We start from the raw sequence: 27,346 nt of genomic DNA on the forward strand, positions 1-27,346 counted from the left end.
AGCTCGTGTCCTGTTAAGATGTCGTTACACCTCAGGCAGATACACATTTCGTCAAGGCGAGTTTTCTGTTGAAATGTCACTGCTCGTCCTTTCGAGTCCACCCCCAACCAACTTTCGTACAAACAGGGATTTGGGTCTCTCTGGTCACGCCAGACGCATATGCTAATTAAGCAATTAATATTTGTGGGCGAGACAACTTAATTTATTTACAAAGAAAGCATATTTACCCCTATGAAATGTGATATTGGTTCTCGGTCCTTTTTTCGTCCGCCTCTGGTCTTGAGCCATGCGGCAAGACAATAAACTTATCACATGTTACCCATTGCCTTGGGCCAAAAACTTTTGCAGCCAGTTTGATTTGCGGTCGCCCTGGTTTTATCGTCCTTTGCTTGTCCTGAACTGGCCTGTCAGGACACTGATATGCGACTATGCGACTCAGCCCCCATTTCTATATCTTATGTTATTTAAGTATTTCATCAACTTGCGATGCACAGTCAGCAATAATATTTTCTCAGACACATTCTAAACAGCAAATAAGTCAGTCTCGGGCACTGTTTTGCGGTCACAGCCGGTGGCTTTGTTGAGTATGTACGGGTCCTTTAAGACGCAATCCAAGTGCATATAGAAACTTGAGCTTCTGTGTCTTGGGGTAGCATTTGTCAGAAGCCAAAATCAAATGAATTGAGTTGGGATGCGGTTATTCTGACAGATTTGATTAAGTTGGTCTGTCGGAATAGAATAGCTAAATGAGTAAGAAGCAGGTTTTAAAGTATTAAGATAGTTTTTTATATTTAATTAACTCCGTTGTTTCTTAACATATACCCATTTACTAAGGGTTACAACTTTTTCAGAATTCCGGTCTTACTTTTATAAACCGCTACAATATGAACGATCAAAAAGGTATCAGAAAAGTGACCTAGTTTCATTTTTTTAAGCAATATGGAATATTTAATTGTAAGAGCTGCAAGAGTATATAATCTTCGGCTTCTCAAAGTTTGCTTCTGCAAAAGTTGATTAATTTCTTGACCCATTTTAATGTTAGTTATTTCCGCCGACTTGTAAAAAAGCGAGCCAGAATTAGACTTCTAGATTCCGTAACTTATGTTTACCTTTTTTAAAAAATAAGCAGGACTTAAGCTGACCTGAGTTTATTTAGGGACAACCGATTTAAAGCGTGCCACAGCAGTGAGCCCGCTTTCTATGGTCCCATCTCATTTCAACGGCTTCTCGCAGTGCAACCACCTCAACTTAAACGAAAATGCTTGAATCGAAGGGCCAAAAGGTGATGTCGAATGCTTGCATTACATTAAATATGAGAGGCTCTAGCAATATACTCTTGTTCATGATTAAGCAAGGTTTGGCGCATTCATTAATGAATTACATCCATTTTTTCAACAGCTCAACTTGCACAAAAGGGTCTGCTTCCGTGCTCAAGTTATATTCGGACATTAGACTGATTTCTGATTTGAAACACTGTGTTGAGTTTTGATTTGTCTTTTCCACTCCTACAACTTCGGTAACCTACCCTCGTGTCTGTTCATCCTTTCGCTTGATTAAGATTAGAAAGCGCCAAAAAATACCTCCTACTCTCGTAGACTACACAAAAGAAAAGCCTTTTGTACCTCAAATTTGGTTTGTTGCAAAAGCAGTATTATTTTGGTGGATGTGTCAGCAAAAGCTCTGAAATAAAGAAATATTAAATCAGAGTGCCAAAAAGTAAAATTTATATTTTTCTCGTTTTGTAATAAACTGTTTGGAAATTCAAACGCTTGAAGGTTGTGTGGAGCTAAACGATTTTTAGATTATTAAAATATAACAATGGAAGTATATCTTTAGGATAGGAGTCTTTAGACATTTGTAAATTAAAGTGACTTTTCTCTCCGCTCACTCCCAATGCTGTTCCTTTCTATACCGGCACCTTTTTTTGAATAAATGTATGCACAAGTTCAAAAAACGTTGTGTAGTAAATATTTTGTATGCACCATTAAAGTTTTTAACAGGATGCGCAAACACACAATGTTTATAGCATTTGCACATACCTTCCTTCTGGTGTTTAGGAGATATGAATGAATATTAAAACGGAAAAGCAAATTTTCTAAATTTTTGGAACAATTATGCAAGGGTGTAGCCTAACCGATTAGAGGTTATTAGATAGCTGATAGTTATTCAAGGATATATAATATTTTATAAAGCACCTTTGTTTTATTGCTTTATGTTTAAAAAAGAGCTATGTCGGTTTTCCATTACATTTTTTGATAGTTCCTATGCAAGCCATATAAAGTAGTCATCAAGTTTTAATAAAATTAATTAGTATAACAGGGTAATATGAGGGTCGGAAATGTATGTCAATGTATGACGTCTACCATCAAGTAGAAACACCTGCCGTGATCCTTTAACCGATTTACGCCGTCCAAGTTTTTAAGGATCCCGCGAAATTCTCCGTTCCGCTGCATTTTCCGCGAGAAAAAAGTGACGTCGACGGAAGCCCGGGGTGGGGGGCAGGTCCCCGCAGGACCCCTAGGGACCCCCTCAAAAAATCGTAAGAAACGCTCCCAAGCCTCCCGACCGAAATCATACCCTCAAGACCGCCAGCGTTGCCCCCCTCAAGACCCACCCCATCCCGGCGTTGCCAGAAGCTATCTGCTAGCTAGCGGTCGAAATTATATTACCCTCTGCAAGCGTTAGAAAATGTGAAATACATTTACCAGCACTAGGTGTCGCCTTGATTACTGTGTAGAATGTAAGATAAGTGTCAAAAGTTAAATGAGTTTGTAGAAATAAATATGCAAAATTTTCCATAAACTTATAAAATAATTTTCCATAATTTCCATTATCTGTGAAAATTATTAAATAATATTCAAATAATGACCAGGTAAAATAAATAAAAGCTTTATTTTTCTATAATATGTTCTAAAAAATATGTTTTACTGTAAATGTGCCGTTAATTGTCTGAAGATTGTCTAAAGAACAAAATTGTATTTATAAAACTGATCAGGATTTATATATACATTTATATATATATATTTTTAAATGTATTTTGTTAAATAAAAATATAGTTCTTTAAAAATAATTATTTATAATTCTTTTGTACGGACCTGGTATTTAAAAAAAAATCTAAAAACAAAAAAATAAAAGGCGGTGCAGCTAAGACTATATTTAATGTTGCGGTTGTAGCAACGTTGCAGCCAAGGTTATTTAAACTGACGACATACTGTGCCTCATCTGGTGTTTGACAAGCCCCAGCTGTGCACGAAACCTCCCCAAAGCTTTGAGATTGCACTGAAAAAAATAAAGGGGGACAAGGCTCAAAATCGAAGCCAACACAAGCATCAGTAAGATCATAGCTAAATGATCCCAAGGCTGTAGACTCGCAGGTCTCTTCCGCTCTTGTTGGGGCGCTCAGGTTTCTAAATGGCAATTCAATACTTCGAGATGTGCAAACGGTAAAAGAAATTTGGCTTATGGAGGCCACTTTAAGGTAGCGCATGCTCTGTCTGGCTGGTAGATATATTGAATCCAATCTGTAGAAGTTAATACTGCCCAAGCGGCCGAATTGCTGAAGTGAGTTGGTCCCGAACTCGGTTATTGCACCGTTTTCGTAGCAACGGGGATTAGAAATACGACGAGGCACTACAAGTAAGTTCATTATTAATTTGATTCATTGTAGATACAGAACGCCTCACCTTGCCGAATCCGTGTAATAACGGGATCACCACAGCTCTCGGGAGGTTTTTCGGTATTTAAAAGAAACAAATCTCTGCTCGGTTGTCGAACAAAATCATGGAACCTTACCAATGCTCCACCTCCGTAATAAATGAAGTGCAAGTTTGGCAGACGCCATCGCAATTGCTCCAAATATCGCTGGCAATAGTCATAGTCTTTCTCATCTACGTAGGATAGGGGACTTGGAACCAGCAGGGCAACTAGTGATCGTCCTCCCAGATTGTCGGTTGTTCGATCTGCTTCAAGCAAATGTTCAACTTTAGCGCTTAAAGTGTTCATGATAAGTGGCAGGTTAAAGCCAGTTGGGTCTGTAATAAATACATTTAATCCGAATGAACTCTTTTATTATTGAACATTCTTACGCCAAGAGTGTGATGTGGAATTCCATTCCTCATAGACGTTGATAATGTAGTCGGTGGTATTAACAATGAGTGACGCATCAGAGGCTGCGAAAAGGGTTACCTTACTAGCGTACGGATGAATGTTAAGACCCTGAAGGACATAACTGGAAAAGACAATATTGATATTTTGAAGCTTGTTAATTTATTCCCCTGGTTAAGGTACTTACGCAACGTAGTCAACAACCGAGCTGTATGGCCAGTAGGTATCGACAAATACATATATATTACCAATTACTGTAGTTAAGTTGGATATATCAGACCATTGTTGGGACGGAAAGTAATCCATAGTTTCTAAAAAGTAATAAATATTTAAAATTTAGTGTCTCCTTGTCTTTATATCTATGTGAAAGCCTACCGGGAACCACTCTTCAAATAAAATAAAAAGAAAAGTATAGTTCTAGTAGGGAACATTTATTCACGACTGTTTTACTGGAACTTCTACTTATTTACGAAAAATATATTATTAATGTAAAAAAGACAAATTAATTGTTTGGGTTAGGGAGACGGGAAGACGGGGTCTCTGCCGCTGTACCACTTATACTACCACACTCTAGACACCAATCACTGAATCAGCCTCTGAACCAACAAGGCGAATAGAATTGTAAGTAGACTGGCTGCCAGGCCGGAGACACCGCTATAGCATCCCATGTTGACCATAGACATAATATAACGCCATTGGTCCGGAGTCTGGCAAGCATCCTGTGTGCAGGATGTGGTGTTTGAGGTAGCCTGGACTGACAAATACAAGTCTGGACACTGGGTTATAGTGTAGTAGCCATTACACGCGCTTGAAAGGTCATAGCTAAAACTATTTCCAGATATTTGCGCGCAACTCTGGTCTATTGAGCTTGCTGTGGAGCTTGTAGTTGAGTTCTGTTGCGGCCACGAATAAGTGCGTGAAGTACATATGGTGTAACTTCCTCCATTCTGCGACTGAATGTTCAAATACCGGTTCGAGCCAGTTCCAAAGAAATAGTTGGCAGAGACTCGGTAAAAGTTGACCTTGCCGGGTCCCACATATTGGGCCATTTGATCAGTGCCCCAGCTATTTGTGTACCAATTCGATCCACAACGTGGATTAATGACGCGTCGAGGAACTGCAAGGAAAAATATTGAGTAGTTTATTATTGAAGAATATATGTATATATATGATTGCTTACTTTGGATAATGCGTTTCGCTACAGGTCCCGCCGAGGTTGCAGCTTTACTGCCCAAGGTGAGGGAGAAAAGGTCCTGGGAGGGATCGCGAACAAAGCTTGAAAACCGCTGAATACTTCCCCCACCATAGTATATAAAGCGCAGGTCTGGAATCTGTTCTTGAATATACTGAATTTCTGTAGTGGCGTAGCTGGAATCGCCATCATTAACGGTTTGTTGATTCGGAATAATTAAAGCCACCAGGGAGTGACCGCTTAAGCTCGAGTTAGTCTTTTCATCATTCATTAGGTTTTGGGTAAGGTTCTGAATCGTGCGGAGGACATTAGGAAGGCTGAATCCTTGAGCATCTAGAGGAATAATATTTTCGATTAAGCAAATACCTCATATATGAAAGCTTACATGTCGCCTGGGTAGTCACATTCCATTGCTGATAGACATCAGTGATATAGTTTGTGGTGTTTACTATAACCGAACCATCTTGCGCCGAAAGCATGGTGACCGTGCTGGCAAATGGGTGGATATTTAACTGCTGAATGACATAACTGAAAAAATAATTTAATTTAGATTAAGATCAGCAATGCATTGAAAAGTTAATTACACCACATAGTCAACAATAGTGCTATACTGCCAGGATGTATCCAGGAAAATATACAGGTTAGTCATTGGAGTTATGACATCCGTCAAGTCAAGGTTGCTTGTCGCCGTACAAGAAACATCATTCAAGGATTGCGCTGTTTAAGAAATATTGAAAAGGAAGGGAAATCGTGTTGCATACGACCACCAAAAATCGGAGTTCAGAATAATTACAAGTGCTTTCCAGCTCAATCAAACTTTGATAGCATAATCCAAATCGGAATGTTTGGTAGGAGACAAGTAAATAATGCAAGGTGGTTCCGCGATAATACTCAAAATAGTTTTTACTTACGGACATACGTCACCATCGATAGGGTGGCGTTACCGGCAAAATCAGCGATAGCGGACTGCTGGAGGGTGACACGGAGTTGCATCTCTCGATCCAAGACTTGAGCGAAAGCACTAGTCTGGTCCTCCATTTCCTGTGAGGGTGCCACATTTGTGAATTGGCTTTGCCTACTGCAGGCATTGATTCCGGAGCTTAGAACTCCGTTTGTTGAGTAGTACATGCGCAGCAACTGAGAAAGCTTAAGGCTGGATGCTTGAGTTCTCCAGTTGGCCACATTCTTGGCAAGAATCAACCCATCAAGGCCGCCGCGGATCTCGGCATCGGTTGCCTCAAGATCGGTGCGTTGCGAAAGGAAGTACCAGTGAGGTAAAACTGTATCATTCCATCCTCCAGTAGCACCAACAGTAGCTGCACTGCCCTCCGACCCGGGAAGCTGGAGCAATGACACCTCCGCCAACTCCCCGGCCAAAGTAGCTGCCCACCGGTTGTCAACGGTGTTGCTTGTCTGGGACTGACTGCGTCCACGTGCTCTTTGCTGGGAGGACTGGGCCAGCAGGGTACTTACTTGGACCGTCTGCTGCTGGACGCCAGCTGCGATTCCGGCAATCAAGGTGCCGGCTGAAACCGTTCCCCAGCGAGTTCGAACAAGGCCATCCTCAACTGGGCATTGGCTTGGCCCTTCCGAGCCGGCGTAGGCCCAATCGGTCTCGTAGTCCATTTCTGCCAATTGCCCGTACTTTGATTCGGAGTTGGATGAACGTCCTCGTTTGGGGCGAGTCTCCAGCCATTCAACATCGCCAATAAAGTTGTTGCCATAATCCTTCTTCAGGGATCGCGGCAGTCGCTGGGCTCGATACTGAGAGAGCTGATTGCACACTGTGTTCTCATCGCCGCGCTGCCTCGTGTCAAAGGTGCTTGATAGCATAAAATGAAGGGAACACCGCTCCACACTTGTTAATGAACTGTTAGGGAAGCTGTTGGCGTTTCCCGGAATTAAACGTGAAAGCAAAATTTTGAATTTGGGAAACTGGAAGCCTGTTGGACTGTATGGTATAACGCCATTAACGGCTTTAAAACCAGAGGCCTTTTTGATACCATCCTGGCGGAAACGATGCAGCAAGGACACCGCCACGGTTCGCATGTCGGCTTGCACACCTGAAGTTCCGGCGTAGCTGTTTTCCACCTTCTCGATCAGAGAAATGAGAGTGTCCATGTTAGCCGGTAAGCGGTTGTCCCGATTCATGAAGAAGGACGTATTGTAACACTCTACCAATGAAGGGGGTATTTGCAGCATTGCATTCTCCTGTGCCTCTGCAACCCTGAGGATTAGGGCCACAGCCAGGCAGATAACTGCCGCCACAAACTGTTTCGATTTCATGAGTAGGTTTTTCGTTTTCGTTGTGAACCTAGAAAAGAAAGTGATCGAGTTATTTGAAAAAATATGCCGCATATATTATGAATTGACCCTGACACAAAAATTGTTTTCCATATGTAACTCTAATAAAGGCTGGTAGCGAGGGGTTTCAAATGATTGCACACACTTAAACTTCTTATCGCAGGTGTCTTATCAATGGGCAGGGGTTTAAGCTTTGGATGTATAAATGGTTACTCAGTGTAAATACCGAAATACGAGTATTACTCTTAGTCATTACGAAAATATTTTTTCGACTATAGTACACTATTAGTTAAGAATTGAGTGAATAAAGCAACGCGTCTATTAGAGCGTCCTATTGGTTGAAAAACGATTCAGTTTTAGGTAAAAAATAGTGGTTCAGGTCCAAAATTAAATTATGGTGTATATATAATTTCCTTTTCCGCCAGACATTAAAGGTTGACGTCACCCGCAAATATGATATTATTAATAACAAAAAAACAATGTAAACGCTCATGAGTCAAGTCCACTTTTTATATACCACATGTATATACATTCGATATCGTTTATCAGTTTATTTGAGATCCGCAGAGTACTGTTGTAGTTTGTCCCATATAGATTGGTAATACCATACAGCTGATAAGCCGTACTTTGCGATTGGTGATACATTGAAAAATGAGTCAGGTGTAAAATACACAAAAGAATACAATATTATGGACCCGCGTCCCAATTTTAAAACTAAAGCTAATACACATTAAATTATGGCACTTTGATTAGATAAGAAGTTCTCATTCTTAAAATTCTTTTAACATTTGGTATTTATTATTGGATTTTTAAAAACCTCAAAAGGCGTTTTTTTATTTGTTCATCGTTTACGATGGTGTTTACTTAATTACAAGAGACTGATCGACTAATGTTTTAAGTATGTCCACATCCGCTTACAACCGCACTGCTGAATTACTTTGTTTCACCTGCTGGTCTTTTCGTACTGAGTGGTAATTTGTCTGCCCAGTTAGAGCTGTGCCTCGCCCATGTGCCGACTCAGGCAATTGTTGTAATCTTTGAGAAAATTGTTATCAGTTAGCAGTGATTAGATAAGCAGGTTAGGACTGGGTAAATAGTGGCAAACCTGTCGTGCAAAATAACTTGTTTATGCTGTATGCTGTTAATGATATTTTCACGTATTATTTCTTGAATATGCTGCCTCGAGAATAATCCAAAGTATTTTATATTGTCTGTAGGTCGGCCCATTGATTTTGCTGACATTTGGAATTAACTCGTAAAATTAATAGTGATTTATACCGTCAGGATGCTTGATATTTAAGCTTTAAAATATAAGAAAAAATAAATTTATTTCGTTTTGGAAAAGACCAAAAAAAAATTATTTTAACCTCATTAAACTCATTTCTCCATCCCGAAGTTAAGATATTCTTGCAGATTTAACAATAATGTAATATTCTAACAAATGACTATATATCGACTTTTAAGTAAATTTTTTCAAGTTACATGAAATTGAACCAATATTTATATATATGATGCGTAAAATACAACGATGCTATATAAACCGCTACTTAAAAGTCTACTCCGAGTAAAAGCAGACAAATTTGTATTTTCCGAGTTGCTTTTAATTTCTTCTAAGAATAAATCCCCTTTTCATTATTTTTCGTACCATATAAATTGCTTCACCTAATTTAGGCCCTATTCTGTGGATTCCATTTTGAGTACAAATTTTTCCATTATGGCATTAAGGCGTTTGCGCTCCTTTAACTGCTGCTGCATCAAATCTGATATCTGAGTACCAAGAGCTAACAACGCCTCCGTATTAGCTTCAGTTTGCTGGGCGTTTAAGCGGGTTTGTCTATTTAAATTCCGAAGTTCTTTTGCTATGTCCATAAGAACCGGAACTTCGTTGTCTTGTTCAATTTCCAAAGCATCTTCCTCAAGTAGCTTTCGTTTAGAAGACTTTCGCGTAGTTCGTGGCTCCAACTTTACACCCAAACTCCTTATATTTATGGGGTTGCTGCAATCTTCTTCGTCTTCATCTTCTGCAAAAAAACTAAAGTTGGCTACAATGATTCTATTTCGATTAATGATTCCGTACCGTTTTCTGTCACCGTCCCTTCGTCGTTATCAGTTTTTAAGCTCTGCAGAGACGGGCATTGCGACACTGCGATTTGAGCCTTGGGACGCGCTTCAACGATGGTGTCTGCCATGTCGTACAAGTCACAAATCACGGCGACTGCATCTTCTAGAGGTGTGAGTGTGTCTTGGTACAGCGAACCCTTGCCACTATCTTTGGAGTCCTCTAGTCTGTTGTTGGTTATCTTCTTTCGAATGCAGCTTTTCCAATCTTTCCAAACCTGTCGAGAGGCAAGTTAAGAAAGCAGCCTTAAACATATGTTTTGGACCACCTACCCGTTTCCATTCGCAGGCCTCCTTAGTAGGCGGACCTACACTGTTCAGTTCGTTTGACAATCTTTTCCAGGCTGCCTCCGCCGCTTGCTTGTCGCCTTTAAGGTAATTTTTCGAAATGATTGGATGCCGCTCCATAAACGCGACGAATATTGCATCCTGCTGGGCGGTTCTGTGCTTACCCCTGTCAGAAATAACCAAACAATAAATATTTTTGAACATCTTTGCAGTTGGCTATACTTACATGTCTCCGAATTAAAAGTGCGGCCACGCTGGGCTCGTGATGCCCCTGTATAAGAAATAAATACAAAATACTATGTGCCTACAATAATGAGCATAATTAATCAATTAAATTTGTAGATTCTGCTCTATTTACAATTGCGACTGGTGTTGCTGGATAGAGGTGGTGAAACATTGATGCCAACATCGATGTCACCGATTTTTTCCAAATATTGGTATCATCGATGTTTGGCAGGGCATCATAGATGTTTTTTCGTTCTTAATAGCCTGTTCACACTTGCACCAGAAAACTAGCGCCTTTTTCTTCATAAGAAGTATTCTTGAACGAGACGGGTTAAACTCGCTACGGCTTGTTATTTAAATATTATTTTTTAGGATATTGGATACTCAAATAAAAATTTGCAGAAGGCGGGCACAAGCAAGAAGTGGGAAGTTTGATTTCAAACCACTTAAAAACAATCACATGGACCAAACATATTAATAAATTATAACAGTAATTTTGTTGAAAAAATCTATTTTGTTTCATTATCGATTGCTCAAACGATAATCGTAGCCACATTGGGCTAACTATATTGCCGAATATTTACTTTTCGTGTTGAGTCTCGACTCAAACCATGGAAGAAAACTGTGCTAAAAGTTTTCCGGAGACCCAAGCCAAAAATTTTAAAAGAAAAACATTATACAAGATTATAAATACTTTATCGGATTGGTTTTGACCTAAAAAATAATTTAAAAAAGTCTTGGTAAAAAAGTTTTTTGTTAAATCTATAATATTCTATGATCTATAAATTTCAAAGTTAAATATGTTTTAACTAGAGGATCTTATTATATAAGTAGTTTACTCAACACATTTGTTTGCATTCCTAAATCAAATTATTTTGCATGGTTTTGGTATTGTTTTTAAATTCAAGTATTAAAAATAAGAGTAAGATTCAAAAAAAGATTAATAAAAGTTAAATTATCTCGGTAAAAAGTATTTTTAAAATCTATAATTTTCTATAATATATAAATTTAAAATTAAAAAATATATTTTAGCAAGCGGGTACTTATCAAAAATCTAGCTCATTCAACACACTGGTTTTCATCAAATCAAATTGCTTGCAATTATATAAACGAATACATATGAATACCCAAATTCTTGTATTAAGATATAAGAGTAATATTTAACTAATACAGAAAAGAAACTAATTCTAACTGCTTGGATACGCGTGTATGTTTACCATCATCATCTCCATCATCGCTTCCCGTCATGTTGTGGTAAATCCATTTAAGTTTTTAACTTGTGTTTTATGTACTTGAGCGCAAATTTGATGCCTGCACGCAATAGGGCGTTTGCCTCCCCCTGCCTACTTTCGCTACTTTCAACATCCCGAGTCGCAGAGTCCAGCCATCATTTTATTGCACTTGAAAACTTAATTAGGCCAAAATGCGGTGTGAACGCCTATTGATGTAAAAGAGAATTTTCGTTTCGCCAGCTGTGTGGGATTTTTATTACTTGCATCAAATGTAATTTGTTACAAATTTGATGTGATTCTATCTTCTTGAAAACGGCATAAATAAAAAAGTTTTTTGGTAAGTCCTGGGGGTTGGTGGAGCTGAAATTGAGGCTGCTTGTGCTGATGGTCGATTTTTTTTCGGACCCATCATTTAAATGCGTTGCAGGTTTTATGATCAGTTAACTTTTCATTTCAACAGAGAGGTGGTACTACAACTATAAAATATTCTTTGGGATTGGAAGCCGTAGTAATTTCTATATTCCCGTACTTTCCCTTTTAGTTTACATCGTGAAAACATACTTTTTAATTCCCTCATGCGTGGTTATACAAACGTATGGGGGTACATTCTACCCTAGGGGTCATGGGGTCAGAGCGCCTGAGTGCAGCGCTTGGGGTGATACTAACCGATGGCAATTTCTCTGATATAATAATTGTTACATTAACAGTTATTTTATTTTATATTTAGTCAATAATGTTGAAACCTAGTTGTCATTGACTTTACTTGTACGCTTTTAATGACAATTATTAGGGTTATTTTCACAATTGCCTTATTATCACCATAATCGAATTTAATTTAATAAAACAAACTGTTTATTGTGTTAAATTTTTATTTTTTCTCAAAAATCATCGTGTAGTATTTTCCTTTTTCGTTTCACTGTTGGTGGTGGAATAAAAAGCATAGCCTTAGGTTTTGTCCGGGTTTAGCTTGTTTGCTTCGTTAGCAAATCAAAAATTTGCATCCAAAAATATAAACATTCTGTTCTTGTTGATTGGTGTTGATGTTATTCCCAATCTAGTTTTGTCTCATCCTGGCGCATCGACTACTTAAACGCCAAGTATGTCTCCTTGAGTAGGTTGGACAAATTTACTATTCAAATTTCCGCGGCTGATTTACTTATATATTATTCAGATTTACAGCCCCATATTCAGCATTGTTTTAATTCACTTAAAACTACATAAATTTAACTTTACATGCAAGGCGTCAACTCACGTGCCCCTGAGCGGCTAAACGAATACGCTTCTTAATTTCCAATAGATACAACTGTGTCTTCGCCTTGTGTGCCAGTAAAAGCAAGCTGCTCGTTAAAAGCTACGAAAATGTCGCGAGAGAGACTTTAGTCGAGCTTGCTTAATTCAATCAAAAGCACGTTCTGCTGCATAATGAATCTTTAGTCGATCGCTTGAGCGCAACAACTACGGTTCATTTAAAACCCAGCTGACGTGAGAATAAAAGCTTTACAGATGCTTTCCCATTCGAGTTGCAACGGTTTTGGGTTGTTGCTGACGGGGTTATTGGCATTGTCTCCCTTTGCCGGTGCCAAGTTGCGTAAGTGTCCAACTGCTAAGAATGGTGTCATTGAATGAGACCTTTAGCATTGCAGTGTGACTCGCATTCTAATTTATATGTCAAGGTCTGGAAGGCCTGCAATATTTAATAAGTAAAATTTGAATCGAAAGTGTCGCTTTATATCTTTTCTGATAGCGTCCACTATCAGACCATGTGCCCGGGATGATCCTCAATTGGAGCGTTGTATCATCAACGCTGTCTACCAAATAAGGCCACTCCTGGTTCACGGAAATCTGGGCGATGGCTATAGAACTCCTCCATTGGAGCCCTTGTCACTAGATAATATCGAACTAGGACGGAGTAGTCAATTTCAAGCTGTGTTTACGGATCTCGAGGCCAATGGTGGGAGTAACTTTATCATTGACCGTCTTATGTACATAAGTATCAATTCTTGTGAATGTTACGTTTCTAAATTATTAATTTTTCCATGAAGTGCCAAGCCGTTAGATATATCGTATGATCTTTGGATTACTCTTCCACGCATCGACTTCAAAGGAAAGTACTCGTTGCGCCTCAACTTGCTCCTCCTAGATATAAAAGGAAAGGGAAACATGCAGGGATATTGCGGTAGGTTGCCACTTTAGACATTAAAACGAGAACCCAAAAGATATTTTCCATTCCAAACTAGAAAATGCTAAAGCATCTGTTAAAATGCGGGGCTCCCGCTATCTTCGAAATGGCCAAGACTATGTAAAATTCACCAAGATGACCATGCGCATTGATTTTAAGGACTTTAAATTGAACTTAGAAAACTTGCTCGGCGATCGGATTTTGGGAGATGTGGGCAACAGCCTCATCAACAATAATCAGGAATTGTACCTGAACGAGATTGTTCCAGGGTTAGAACATGGCCTTTCCAAAAAGTTTTTAGATGTTGCGAATGAAATCCTAGCCACTGCCACCTTTGATGAAATGTTCCCGCCTGGAAGGACTGTCATCAATCCGATTATAAATCCGTCCCGTTCACCAGCTATATTTGAACCTCCTTTTGTTTCTCACAACCCCGAAGGTGGGGTTTTAGATAATTTACCACCTAGAAAATATGAGTCAAAGCGGAAATAGTTTTAAGGACATTATTATAATAATAAAAAACCCCCATAAAATTGTTTGTAAATATTTGTAATATTTCCTTGAGAGAGTAATGCTGTTCCTCAAATCATCTAAAAAAATTACTGCATTACGGATTATTCAATTTTACCAAGCACCGCTTTTCCATGGAGCGCCTAATGCTAACTCCATTTTCGTGTCCTGTCTGTGGAGGAGCTCGCAAAACTTTTTAATCCGCTACCAAGCCTGTTTTTGGTTTAACATATTAGGCTTAAACTTTTTAAAATGTGTAGTCACCGCCTAACGGCTCCGGGGGGACAGCTATACGGGCACATATATACACTTTTTCCCAGCATTACACCTGTTCAATGGGTCAGGGCGCGCAGTGCTCTTTCTTTTGGGCCTTTTCTTGCTTGTGATTAATCACCGGCAGCGACAAAGATGAATTTACAGAGATTTTTTTTCCTTAAAAGTTTTTACTTTCGTGGCTTGGGAGTGGGCAGTTAATTGCGTTGGATGGACTTGGGTCGCCAAAAAAAAGTATTGCCTCTCCCTAGTAAAATTCAGCTGGCTCTAATTAAATTCATGCGACGCAGCTGTCACTGGCAAGAAAAAAGCATTATCGACTTTTAGGCGCTTAATATTTCAAATGAAAATGTTTTTGATGTAAACAGAAAGAAGTCAAAGAAAAACCTTGGCAACATCTTCAACTTCCGTACTGGCCAATGCCTTGCAAAGTGTCGCCGGCATTAATTTCATTTATTAATTTTTAACTACGCCCGCGCACCAAAATAAAAGGAACTTGATAAATGGAGAGCTAGCAGGAGGAGCTTTTCGTAGAGGTGGAAGGTGGTTTGAAATCTTTTTCTTTTCTTTCATTGTGCGCGTCCCCATTTTTTGTTGCTTCCTTTTTTCTCATTGCTTTTTTTTCGACCTTTTTTGTTAATTTTTTTTAATTCTTTGCTTTTCACTTGAAAGGCGCTCGAAACGTGGAGATGCGCCGAGGCCCGCTAATGTCCTTTCTTTTATCATTAAGTAGAAAACGTGGGTGTCTTTTTTGGGGATGGTGGGTGGGTGGTTCGTCTTGGGCGTGGCAAGTCGGTTTCTTTTCATGGTTGATGGGGTGATGGGGAAACGCAGGTATTTTAGCGTCCATTAGAGAAAAGCCCCTCTCTGTAGGCTTAAAGTTCTAAAGTAGCCATTTTATATCTTTGGTAGGACAACATAGCTAATGTAGATATATGACAAGTATAGAGTAGAAATAAAGTAGAATATTAAAATTTAATAAGCAATTTTTATAAAGAGCTTAATAGATTTGTTTTAGATGCACCGAGAATATAGATACAGATGGTCAGCACATATAATTTATTTCATTATTAATAATTCGTCCAATTTTTGAGAAAAACAGTGGTAAAAAACTAAATCTGACTAATATTGGTTTCATTTCTGGCTATCTGCTCGCAAGTGCAAGCAAACTGAGCACTGGGGAGGTCCACAATTGTGGGCGACGCAAACCGTTCTTCGAAAGAAGCATATTGTCGGTGATGGTGAATGAAGTCAAGACTAACTTTGTCATTAAATCTTCGGTGAGGCTTTTCGCTAAAAACTTTATATCTCTGAAAAAGTTCTCGCACTATTTCATTGGGATATTTGAGATAGTTTCGAGGAATCGGATACGGCGTTACTGCAAGATTACATCGAATTTTGGGATCGTCCTGCATCATCGATGTCTTCACATTATCGTTTTCCCACATTCCCTTCTGGATTTGACCCGTGTGCATATGGTAGAAGACGCCCTCACCATTTTTATATCCTCGTGCAAAGTGTCCTTCGTAACGGTTGCCATTAGCTAGTTTTTATAATAATTTTTACGAGAGAAATATCATAGTAACTAGTATATCATACGAACCGTAGAACATGACGCCCAGGCCATGTCGGAAATCAGTCTCCCACTCGCCCGCATAGATGTTCCCATCTTTGTACCATTGAATGCCCAGTCCGTGACGTCGGTTCCTCAGCCATTTTCCGAAGTAGACACATCCATCGGGATAGAATTGCTTGCCCTCTCCACACTTCATGTCATCATACCATCTTCCAGAATATATCAGCTGGACGTCAGTCCCACGCTTGCGGAGCATTGATCCGACTCCCTGCCGCTTGTTCATCACCCAGTGACCCTCGTAGACGAGCTGGCCTTCAGGCTGCTTCTTACCAAAAAAGTACTGGGAAGTTCGCTTTGCCGTCATCTTGACACCCCAGCCCTGGTGTTTGTTGCACAACCAATATCCCGAGTAGGACCCACCTCCAGGATAATAGAAAGTGGCTCTTCTGCCTGAGCTGCAGACAGGCTTATTGGGGCAAAAATAACGTTCCAAACAGGTACCCATGCTCGCAACGATAACTTGACCTGGACGTTTAAAGATATGCTAATGTGTGAGTGGGGATTTCTTTTACAATTGAAAACTTACCGGGCGGTACAAAGTTGCTTGCTCTGAAATATATTATTTAATAATCAGCCCCCTTGACTTTCCATATTCGAGCAACTTTAAATTGTTATAATGACGTGCGCAGACACTACCAAACTACATAAATACAATTTACAGGCTTAATTCAACCTCTCTATTTATAAATGGCAGGAAATCAAATGCGCGTTCAAAGAAGACATGCCACACTTGAAAAGTTGTTTGGGTTAGGTTTTTTGTGCGAATCAATAAAACATCTTAATAAATTGGGGAAGCCAAAATGTGAATGGTTGGACTCCAATTTGGGCCACCTTTTTTTGTCATTTAAATTGTCCCATGAGTGCAAAACCATTTTAGAGAGGAGGGTAAAAAAATCAATCGCTTTGTGTAAATAGTAACCGGAATATTTTAAAGTAGGAACTTTTAATATTTCGTAATAATAATATCTACAGTGAATATATTATATTCGAGAGATGCTAAAAACGATGCCTTGGTTTTTTGAATAGAGAGTACATATTTTCGAAAAAGTGTTTGTGAATAATTTGTGTACGTCCAAATATTATTCCAGCGTATATACATTAAAACCGTTTATAAATATAAGAACATCAGTTTTGTAATTGTAAAAAAAAAGGTATTTCCGATTTCTAGTAAGTGCAGCTGCACAATAAAACAGAGTTGTGGAGAAGTCTGTTCAAATTCCTTTTTTGAATTTGTGCGAATTTTTTACGTTTACCTACATAAGGATTGTAGCCGTAGAATGGTTTTGTTAATTAATTAGTGGTGGAAAACTTGGAGTAGACCATTTATAATCAAAAAACCAATTCGATTTCTTTGCCTGCTAAGTGCAAGGAAACGGTTGATCAGTTCGGTTAATTTCCGGATGTAACTGAAGCGGATATCTGCCTGTGGGCGAAATAATTGCAAATGACAGGCGCTTTAATTTTTCTTCCTTTTCGACAGCTTATATTAGACTGGGACTGGGTTGCCATGTTTATGATAAACTTAATTCAGTGTAAATGAACGGCCGCTATGGCTAGCGGCGGGATGCTTATGGGGAAGGTTATTGAAGAAAAAACCAAGTTAAATGTTCGGTTTCTGCGTCTCTTCTTATCCATCATTTTGTTTTGATAAACTTCAAATAAACAAATCAACGAAAGCAAAGAAAAATATAAAACTCCTAGAGGTAAAACTTTTTGGGTTTTCGGTTGAATGAAATGGAAAATTTTAATTGCTCTGCGCTATGTGTATTTATCAGCGTTGCTGTGGTTTTTTTTGTTGATACACAGAGAAACAAATAGCACCAGTTCGATAATGTCTCCATAATTATAACATAACAATTTTAGTAAGTCAATTTCATACCAAAAATAAATTTTAATAGACTTATTTTTTACATAACAATGTTAGTAAGTCAATTTGATACCAATTTCCATTTGAAATTTAAAATGTGTGTATTCTAAAAGGTAAATCTAATTATAAACTATAACTTCATAAGTTTTGAAAGGTTTAAAATGCAATAGTAAATTATATAATATTTAATGATGAGAACGCGAATTGAAGATTTTTCTTATTAAGCTCATGCCAGATTAGCCAAAAACAGAGAAGGGGTCAGAGAAATAATAAAGGCAAAAGGGGAAGGAAACTTGGAGCTTGGTTAATGCCAAGAGGCAGAACACACGGGTGCCATAAATTATATGCCCGAGGCACCCCTTGAGAAGCAGCGCTTACTTTTCTTTTACAAACTGAGACGAAGCAACGATGGCGTACAACAGCATTTGTTAAAAATTAAGTGATGGGGGTGCTCTATACGCAAGATGTGAAATGAGTCGGCTGGGTAGCGGGCTTCTTATTGCAACATCAGTCTGGAAAGCCGGTATTGCCACCGTTAAATAACAAAACGGGAGTAATGTTATCGAACTGAACAAAACGAAGTACAGAAGTCGACGTTTGAGTACTCTTACAGAAAATTCACCAGCATTGCCTAACTGAATTGGGCACTAGTGACAGACTACTGAGGTATGTAGCATGAAGGGTTCCCAATTTAATGAGTCTATACATTCTTGATCACCTTACCACAAGCTTAAACTTAGAATTAGTAGTATTTACCTAGTTATAAAACAATTTTTACAATTTAACAATTTTTTTTTTAATTTCTAAAATTGTTGCTTCTGGCAACAAGCGAGTATTTAAAAATCGGGTCCCTTCTTTTTATTTCTTTACATTCACGATTCAAATTCGTATATGCATTTGGTAAGTGAATACATTTCCTAATGAAAAAATTTGCATATCGTTCTGTGGGGAGACTCTTTTTCTTCCGATGGGGTTGTTTCTCGCCCTGACATTATTTAAAGCATAAGCGAAGCTTATGTATACAGCCAGCCATAAGATAAATGGTGAAAAGGGCCGGGGACGACAGCGGAAAAAATCAATCTTTATGCAGGGATGCTTTGCCTGCTCGTTCCAATAGCGGTTAAGGTAGAAAGGCTTTTGTTTTAGCTTAACCCTTTCGTACCCAACCCTTGCCCAGTGGGCAGTGGCCAAGCAACCAATGAGGTTTCAGCAGCTGAATAACCCTTTTCCTTTAACAAGGGTGAGAGTCATTACTATCCGACCACCAACGAACCAGCGCAGGTCCATTTTAGAATTTGGGAAAGTTTTGTTTTTTCTGTTTTTGTTTTGCAGTCAAAACTTTGATTTCTTTGATTTGCATTTGCCAAAGTTTCTTCAACTGGAAAGGAAAACAGAAAACGACCAAATACTGTACTGGAAACGAATTAACAGTCCAGTGATTATTGTCAAAAGCAAAGGACGGAAAGCTGAAATAAGTTCCTATCGTGTGGTTCCCGTACTCCTCATACCCCTCCCTCCATACTTCTGGCAACCAATTCAAAAATTAGAAAAGGGCATAATTTTAATGAACTTTCTTCTGGAGTCCAGGCCTCCAAGCAAAAGAATACTCCGTGGTAGCCAAAGCAGCTGTCGAAAAAGGACTTACAAGTTTTCATTCCGTTTTGCCCACTTGTCTCGGCTTTTGAGTTGTTTTCATGAGCGTCTTTGACGGGAGTTTGTTTTTCAAAAGAATTTTTGTGAAACGCAGAAAATACAAATTTTAAATATGTTGATCTCGGCTTTAAATAGTGAAAAGAAACTGGACGCACGCAGCAGGCTCCCGACATTAATCACAAAAACTCAATCGGCGTCAGCTTGTAATTGCATCTCTGTTGCGTGTTTCGTCCCTTTTTCATAAGACTGTTATCTGAAATAGGTTTAGAATTGCAACGGCTGCAAGCCAAAAAGTAGAGGAGCAGCACCTGCTCTTGTAATCTGTAATTGCTTGGCCCGAGTGCCGTCGCAATTTCTTAGACGTGCGTTGTATGCTACCAATTAAACGAAAGCAGACCATAATTATGCGAAATGATAATGAAACTCCGAGTATGCAACAGATAATCTAAGGCACAGTCACATTAGTCTGTTCAGCCATTCGATAAGTTATATAACAGCTATAACCACTAGTTACGATCTTTAACTGGTCAAAGCAATGTAAGGAATTGGCGATATTCTAAATACTTACTTATATACGCTTTTCGTTTACAGAACTGCCTTGTTCCTAAAGCCTTTTAAGAATTCATTAGATCTGCCCATCACTTTTTTCAGAGGGCAAACGCATTGAGAGCAAATAATGGATATATTTCAATTGTCTGGAAGAAACAATCCCGAAATGATTGATTAGAGGCTAGGTTGGCTAGTCAGGTAGCCTTTAAAGGCCTCAATATGCTCCCAAACCCAATCTTGCCTAATATTTTACGCTCATTTAGGGCATTACTGAAACAGCTAGCGGATTGTCTGCAACGCACCCTCCACCAAACAATAGCCTTAACTCTTGAGCAGGCCCAAAAGGAACTGCAACTGTGGATCAAAGGATCACAATGAAGCGGATGGGAAAACTAAAACCAACGCCCGCTTGACATTTGGCTGCTAAACAAACAAATACTGCAAAAAACGAGAGAGCTGCAAGGCAAAGGACGGACAACCAGCCTGGCGATTACCGGTTTAGTGCGGGGGTGAGGCGCAGGTCAATCAAGGACCAGGTTCGTGCGCAGTTGCACTCCGGTGTTGCCTTTCCTGGCTGCAAAGAAAAGGAATATGATTCCCCTTCGTTGGTAAAAAAAATTGAAACTGAAATTGAAATTGTGTCATTTCATGCCAAGACCTGAAGCGAGCACGGGGAAGGGGGCAAGGCCAGGGGACACATATACACCTGGTCTTCGAGCAGTTTCATTCCTTTGTGTAGTCTGCTTCCTCTTAACTGTCATTTTTAATTGTTTGCGTTTAACGGTTATCAGCCGGGTACAAACGAATACAGAGAAGGCCAAATTTATCGGAATTTTTGTTTTTCTTTGGGCTTTTTTATGGCCTGAACTCTTGACGTGGCCAGTTGCCCATTAAGCTTACTTTTAAGTGCCATTCAGCCCCATTCTACCTCGTCTTCTCCGTGTCTTTCTCTATCAGAGCGCTTTGCACTCGAAAAATTTGCGCATGCACAGCAATTTCTTGTCTCGCCTTTCACTTTGTTTCTCATTTTCATTTCCTTGCCTTTCCGTATTCCAATCTTAATTTTTTGTTGATGCTTCTTTGGGGTTGAAAATAATTCATTTATGCAAATGAGGGGGTGTTTAAAATTAAGCAAAGAGCACGTAGGCCAAAAGAAGCGGTACCAAAAAAAACAACAGCAAGAAGCAGCAGCTATAATGAAGGAGGTGACTGGCTGAGTGGAATGAAGAAAGGGAAAGAATTCGAGCTTTGAAAGGGCAGCAAGGGCACTGAAAAATGATGAAAACAAAAGGTTTTCGCTTTCCCCGAGCCCACTCACCCTCTAAGAGGTACTCTTCAACCCAAAGCCTCTTCTCATATTTTTCTGCGTTGGATATAAGTTACAATTGGTAAGCTTTTAATGGCCGCTGTGGACAAAAGGGGAGTAAAACCCCACACAAAGCGTAGAAGTTGAAAACATTTTTTATTTAACGCAACGCACTGTATCAAAAAAAAAGGAAATAATATAATAAAGCAGATTAAAAGGGTTTCTTATGTTAGTTCAAGTATGCGAGACAGGTAGAAAACTCGTTTTTCCGCTGTATGACAATAGACATTTTAGTGACTATTACAATTAGAAAAATAAATGAAGACATCTTCGGCAAATTGACGATGCTATAGAGTTCCAAATGTCTCCTTCAATGCGTTTTAAAAAGTTAAATAAAAATTATTAAACTCTGTGCAAGGGTATCTAAATTAGATTCGACATTAGTGGACGTCCAAATCGGAAAAAGAAATATTGAACATTATGAATTAAAAAGTGTGATTGGAAATATTTGGACTAAAAACCAACCAACCAAATCCCGTATCCTCATCAAGGATTAAATCAGAGATCCGCAATGACATGTTTTGGACTCCATTTGATTACCTATAATGGATTTATATGTGTACAAACTGTTGCTGCATATCATGTTTGTGCCTCCCCTTGCCGGCAAAAGACTTTTCATATTTTTCCTTATATTTGGTTCTGGTTTTTTTATTATGTGTCATGTAACTAAACACTCTTTCTGCTCGTAGCCGCAACACTGAAAATTTTGTATCCTTTGATAAAAAAAAAAAACTGGGTAACTTCACCTATCTGCCATCTATCTCAAATCATTACTAAGTGACTCGTATTGTCAAATAAACAGCTCATTTCTCCAAAGAAATTTATAAGCCCGGGGGTTTCCGCATACCTCATATAAGAATGACCCTTTTTAGCACCGACAACAATCGCAATTCAAAGCACTGAAAGGAGTAGCTCAGCCTGATCCTGGAAAACATGACATTTATTACGCTCTATTAGCGTTGAGGGGCGATTTAGAGAGATTCCGAGTTCGGGGGGAACCGGAGACTGTTGTGAGGTCATGCGTTTTCTTTAGCGTTTTGAGGGTGAAGCGTATGTGTGGAGGCAGTAGGTGAAAGGCTACGATTTGTAATGCTTTCAGTGTGAGATTTTTTATGCAAATAAAGCACACATGTGTGTGGCCACATGAGTAAGACGGGTAAACCAGCACTAAATGTTGACGCGTGCTGCTTCTGTGGCTTGCTTATACGCATATGTGATTGTTGACTGGAAAAATAGAGCTGAAGCCAGGGTAGAAGGTAACGCTGGGGGAGGGCTGTGTTGTGGCCTCGAGCAGTTGTTTGTGTTTCCTTTTTCTGTTTTACCATGCTGAAAGGTTAAATGTTGCCACTAGGCACATAATTTTGTCAAGAGCTGTGAAGGCTCTCACACTCCGCCCCATACTAAGCTCCAACATGCTTGTGTTGTATCTGCTCCTTACGTGCACAGCCATAGTGCTTAATGGGAAATTAACAACTTAATTAATTTCAATGCCGTTCATCTTCTGTCTGCAAGGGAAGCCCAACGCCACAAAAATCAACAAATTTCCATTGGTCAAACTTTGGCGCACTCGAATCCCCTTTATTCCAATTTCCCCGCATATGCCGTGTCTTCGCAAATGAGATTTATTTATGCGCGTGTATCGAAGACAAATAGGAAGGCGAATCGGGTCTTGGACCAAGTGCAGGATTCCTAGGACTTACGTGGCCCCCCCCCCTACTCTATGGCCTGTTACAAAATATTTTGTTTACCAAAAGTTGTGATGATATTGAAAGCAAACAAATAAAGAGCGTATTATAATTTTGGAAATTAAGAAATAACTAACATGAAAATGGGTCAAAAATTTGATCAAAGCTAAATTTAAAAATTTGAATGCAGATTTTTAGGGGATCACATCACAAGTCGTAAGAGGTATGCCACTTTGGAATAGGGTTAAATTTGGTAAAGTTATGGACTGTTGAAGTCCGATTGTGAGTAACCTTTTTGCAATCATCGCAAACTTAGAAATAACTAACATGAAAATGGGTCAAAAATTTGATCAACGATAAATTGACAAATTTGAATGCAGATTTTTAGGGGATCACATCACAAGACGTAAGAGGTATGCCACTTTGGTATAGGGTTAAATTTAGTAAAGTTATGGACTGTTGAAGTCCGATTGTGAGTAACCTTTTTGCAATCATCGGAAACTTAGAAATAACTAACATGAAAATGGGTCAAAAATTTGATCAACGCTAAATTGACAAATTTGAATGCAGATTTTTAGGGGATCACATCACAAGTCTTAAGAGGTATGCCAATTTGAAAAAAGCTTAAATTTGGTAAAGTTATAGACTGTTGAAGTCCGATTGTGAATAACCTTTTTGCAATCATCGCAAACTTGGAAATAACTAACATGAAAATGGGTCATAAATTTGATCAACGATAAATTGACAAATTTGAATGCAGATTTTTAGGGGATCACATCACAAGACGTAAGAGGTATGCCACTTTGGTATAGGGTTAAATTTGGTAAAGTTATGGACTGTTGAAGTCCGATTGTGAGTAACCTTTTTGCAATCATCGGAAACTTAGAAATAACTAACATGAAAATGGGTCAAAAATTTGATCAACGCTAAATTGACAAATTTGAATGCAGATTTTTAGAGGATCACATCACAAGTCTTAAGAGGTATGCCAATTTGAAAAAAGCTTAAATTTGGTAAAGTTATGGACTGTTGAAGTCCGATTGTGAGTAACCTTTTTGCAATCATCGCAAACTTAGAAATAACTAACATGAAAATGGGTCATAAATTTGATCAACGATAAATTGACAAATTTGAATGCAGATTTTTAGGGGATCACATCACAAGACGTAAGAGGTATGCCACTTTGGTATAGGGTTAAATTTGGTAAAGTTATGGACTGTTGAAGTCCGATTGTGAGTAACCTTTTTGCAATCATCGCAAACTTAGAAATAACTAACATGAAAATGGGTCAAAAATTTGATCAACGATAAATTGACAAATTTGAATGCAGATTTTTAGGGGATGACATCACAAGACGTAAGAGGTATGCCACTTTGGTATAGGGTTAAATTTGGTAAAGTTATAGACTGTTGAAGTCCGATTGTGAGTAACCTTTTTGCAATCATCGGAAACTTAGAAATAACTAACATGAAAATGGGTCATAAATTTGATCAACGATAAATTGACAAATTTGAATGCATATTTTTAGAGGATCACATCACAAGTCTTAAGAGGTATGCCACTTTGAAATAAGCTTAAATTTGGTAAAGTTATAGACTGTTGAAGTCCGATTGTGAGTAACCTTTTTGCAATCATCGAAAACTTGGAAATAACTAACATGAAAAAAGGTTAAGAATTTGATCAACGCTAAATTGACAAATTTGAATGCAGATTTTTAGGGGATCACATCACAAGTCTTAAGAGGTTTGCCACTTTGAAATAAGCTTAAATTTGGTAAAGTTATAGACTGTTGAAGTCCGATTGTGAGTAACCTTTTTGCAATCATCGGAAACTTAGAAATAACTAACATGAAATGGTTCAAAAATTTGATCAAAGCTAAATTGACAAATTTGAATGCAGATTTTTCGGATATCACATTACAAGTCGTAAGAGGTGTGCCACTTTGGAATAGGGTTAAATTTGGTAAAGTTATGGACTGTTGAAGTCCAATTGTGAGTAACCTTTTTGCAATCATCGGAAACTTAGAAATAACTAACATGAAAATGGTTCAAAAATTTGATCAAAGCTAAATTGACAAATTTGAATGCAGATTTTTAGGGGAACACATCACAAGTCGTAAGAGGTGTGCCACTTTGGAATAGGGTTAAATTTGGTAAAGTTATGGACTGTTGAAGTCCAATTGTGAGTAACCTTTTTGCAATCATCGCAAACTTAGAAATAACTCACATGAAAATGGGTCAAAAATTTGATCAACGATAAATTGACAAATTTGAATGCAGATTTTTGGGGGATCACATCACAAGACGTAAGAGGTATGCCACTTTGGTATAGGGTTAAATTTGGTAAAGTTATGGACTGTTGAAGTCCAATTGTGAGTAACCTTTTTGCAATCATCGGAAACTTAGAAACAACTAACATGAAAATGGGTCAAAAATTTGATCAACGATAAATTGACAAATTTGAATGCAGATTTTTAGGGGATCACATCACAAGTCGTAAGAGGTATGCCACTTTGGAATAGGGTTAAATTTGGTAAAGTTATGGACTGTTAAAGTCCAATTGTGAGTAACCTTTTTGCAATCATCGCGAACTTAGAAATAACTAACATGAAAATGGGTCAAAAAAAAAAGGGAAATTAGATTATGAAATTGTTGGCTCTTAACATATGTCCATATTTACCAAAAGTCGGGCGTGAATTTCATATGCAATATAATGCTAAATTTCCACTTTTTTACGTTCATTTTATTAAGTTAAGCCCAATTTTAATATTGTTTGTGCTAATACAAGTTAATACAAGAATCTCCCTCCTGCATTGTGTATCGCAAAGCATGTTTCATATTATGAACTATAAAATATTCATATGCGTTTCCCGTGTACTAGGGAAACACATTAACGAAATTTGGCTGCCTGAAGTGAAATGTCGTGGAAGTTGAAGTCTTGGCTGAGCTTTTCTGGCACTTATCTAATTGCATTAGAAAAAACGACGGTATCAGAACCAGTCCGAAGGGCACCCTAAGCTGGGGACGGGGAAATTGCAATTCCATGCTTGCTAGGCATATGTTTCCTTATCTTCTTTCTGACCCCGCCACCCTCTGAGCTTGTCTGTCGCCTGTTTTTCAAATTTTATGACATTTTTATTCGCTATGGTTTTGAAGCTCACGAACGATGTCAACATACTTTCAGTAGCTTTTCCCTCCTGCCCACTTTGAAGGCTGATTTTTGCAGAAACAAAACATTTGTGTTTATTTTCCGAATTCTCCATGTTGTTGTTTTTATGCACCACCTTTTAAGTTTTTATATACGTAATAATTGGCGTAATTGTTTTGGTAGTTTCGCTGAAGGCTAGGTCTAAAAGCTTTTCAGTGTCCGCAAACGATGTACGCAGTTGTACATCGTAATCTTCAAATTTAATTTCTCGTGTCATTTTTACAACCGCTTTTTTGTATCCCATAATTTTGCCGCAATGCTATATAAAATAAATTTAAAAAAAAATACAACTAATTCGACTAAAAGATTACTAAAAGTAGGTTTTAAACAGGTTTTTTTAAGTTTTTTATTGTTGGCAGCACACAGTACTCTTTTGACACAGAAGACTACTTTGTGAGGATTTAGGGCATTGTCTTAGAGCATACCAAAAGAGTTTCCAATGGGTTAGGTCTATGGATATAGAAAAACTGAAAAACTCTCGTGTAGATGGGCCGAAAAGCAAAGTTAATAACAGCGCCCCAAAAAGAAAGAGCCAGGGGGAAAGTGTACACAATCTGAAAAAGGAAACGATAGATGTAGATATGAAGGAAATCCAAAGGGCTCGTAATGAAAACCAGTCGAATGCAAATGAAGAAAAGGCTATGAACATATATTTGTTTCACACAGACATACACTTGCAAACTAAGTTTCATCATCATCCTTGGATGAAAATCAAAGCAACAAATGAGATGAAAAAAAATCAATGCAAAAGCCAAGGAAAGCTAAGGAAGCGCATTGAGTAGAACAGAAAAAGAAATGGAAAATTGCGAAAAAATAAAATTAAAATATCGATCAACAGCGGTGGTAACGAACTCCAACCCCTTTGCTTGGAGCAGGATTATCAAATGAGACAGCAAGGGAAGGGACTTCGGTGCCTTTTGGTGTGGAAAGAGTTTTTGGTACGTCGTATACGCGCAGA

The 27,346-nt window shown here is 38.5% G+C and overlaps 4 protein-coding genes across 6 annotated transcripts; 1 reads left to right on the forward strand and 3 right to left on the reverse strand.

The window, feature by feature from the left end:
• Window positions 1–4,514: 4,514 nt before the first annotated feature.
• Window positions 4,515–7,610, reverse strand: LOC108041893. Its single transcript, XM_017119944.1, has 5 exons — window positions 6,208–7,610; window positions 5,881–6,013; window positions 5,682–5,824; window positions 5,285–5,629; window positions 4,515–5,221 (listed from the first exon to the last, which is right to left on the reverse strand). The coding sequence occupies exons 1-5, from the start codon at window positions 7,580–7,582 to the stop codon at window positions 4,686–4,688; spliced, it is 2,532 nt and encodes an 843-aa protein (XP_016975433.1). The 5' UTR covers window positions 7,583–7,610; the 3' UTR covers window positions 4,515–4,685.
• A 1,569-nt stretch (window positions 7,611–9,179) lies between these two features.
• LOC108041894 lies at window positions 9,180–10,386 on the reverse strand. 3 transcript variants are annotated; one of them, XM_017119946.1, is made up of 5 exons: window positions 10,365–10,385; window positions 10,233–10,310; window positions 9,992–10,172; window positions 9,678–9,936; window positions 9,180–9,621 (listed from the first exon to the last, which is right to left on the reverse strand). In XM_017119946.1, coding segments are annotated over exons 2-5 (789 nt in total). In that variant the 5' UTR covers window positions 10,235–10,310; window positions 10,365–10,385; the 3' UTR covers window positions 9,180–9,274. The 3 variants fall into 3 exon arrangements, with proteins under 3 accessions (XP_016975435.1, XP_016975437.1, XP_016975434.1); XM_017119948.1 differs by having other exon boundaries at window positions 10,233–10,302; window positions 10,365–10,380; XM_017119945.1 differs by having other exon boundaries at window positions 10,233–10,386.
• A 2,511-nt stretch (window positions 10,387–12,897) lies between these two features.
• Window positions 12,898–14,159, forward strand: LOC108041887. The gene is made up of 4 exons (XM_017119940.1): window positions 12,898–13,051; window positions 13,208–13,445; window positions 13,506–13,639; window positions 13,701–14,159. The coding sequence occupies exons 1-4, from the start codon at window positions 12,967–12,969 to the stop codon at window positions 14,132–14,134; spliced, it is 891 nt and encodes a 296-aa protein (XP_016975429.1). The 5' UTR covers window positions 12,898–12,966; the 3' UTR covers window positions 14,135–14,159.
• A 1,302-nt stretch (window positions 14,160–15,461) lies between these two features.
• On the reverse strand, window positions 15,462–16,603 carry LOC108041889 (MORN repeat-containing protein 3). Its single transcript, XM_017119942.2, has 3 exons — window positions 16,588–16,603; window positions 16,029–16,526; window positions 15,462–15,968 (listed from the first exon to the last, which is right to left on the reverse strand). Exons 2-3 carry the CDS (start codon window positions 16,504–16,506, stop codon window positions 15,538–15,540), a joined length of 909 nt encoding a protein of 302 aa, XP_016975431.1. The 5' UTR covers window positions 16,507–16,526; window positions 16,588–16,603; the 3' UTR covers window positions 15,462–15,537.
• Between the last annotated feature and the right edge of the window lie 10,743 nt (window positions 16,604–27,346).

The sequence above is a fragment of the Drosophila rhopaloa genome, unplaced genomic scaffold (assembly GCF_018152115.1).
Source record: "Drosophila rhopaloa isolate 14029-0021.01 unplaced genomic scaffold, ASM1815211v1 contig_115, whole genome shotgun sequence".
NCBI lineage: Eukaryota > Metazoa > Arthropoda > Insecta > Diptera > Drosophilidae > Drosophila > Drosophila rhopaloa.

Excerpts from the sequence above, each read along its gene's own strand:
- LOC108041893 (XM_017119944.1), bottom strand. The coding sequence starts at position 7,582 with ATGAAATCGAAACAGTTTGTGGCGGCAGTTATCTGCCTGGCTGTGGCC. Across the intron at positions 5,630-5,681 it reads TGTGACTACCCAGGCGACAT|ATGCTCAAGGATTCAGCCTT; the intron begins GTAAGCTTTCAT and ends TTATTCCTCTAG. Across the intron at positions 5,222-5,284 it reads AGCGAAACGCATTATCCAAA|TTCCTCGACGCGTCATTAAT; the intron begins GTAAGCAATCAT and ends TTTTCCTTGCAG.
- LOC108041894 (XM_017119945.1), bottom strand. Across the intron at positions 9,937-9,991 it reads AGGCCTGCGAATGGAAACGG|GTTTGGAAAGATTGGAAAAG; the intron begins GTAGGTGGTCCA and ends GCCTCTCGACAG. Across the intron at positions 9,622-9,677 it reads AGGGACGGTGACAGAAAACG|AAGATGAAGACGAAGAAGAT; the intron begins GTACGGAATCAT and ends GTTTTTTTGCAG.
- LOC108041887 (XM_017119940.1), top strand. The coding sequence starts at position 12,967 with ATGCTTTCCCATTCGAGTTGCAACGGTTTTGGGTTGTTGCTGACGGGG. Across the intron at positions 13,446-13,505 it reads TTTATCATTGACCGTCTTAT|TGCCAAGCCGTTAGATATAT; the intron begins GTACATAAGTAT and ends TTTTCCATGAAG. Across the intron at positions 13,640-13,700 it reads AAACATGCAGGGATATTGCG|AAAATGCTAAAGCATCTGTT; the intron begins GTAGGTTGCCAC and ends ATTCCAAACTAG.
- LOC108041889 (XM_017119942.2), bottom strand. The coding sequence starts at position 16,506 with ATGGGTACCTGTTTGGAACGTTATTTTTGCCCCAATAAGCCTGTCTGC. Across the intron at positions 15,969-16,028 it reads CCTGGGCGTCATGTTCTACG|CTAATGGCAACCGTTACGAA; the intron begins GTTCGTATGATA and ends TATAAAAACTAG.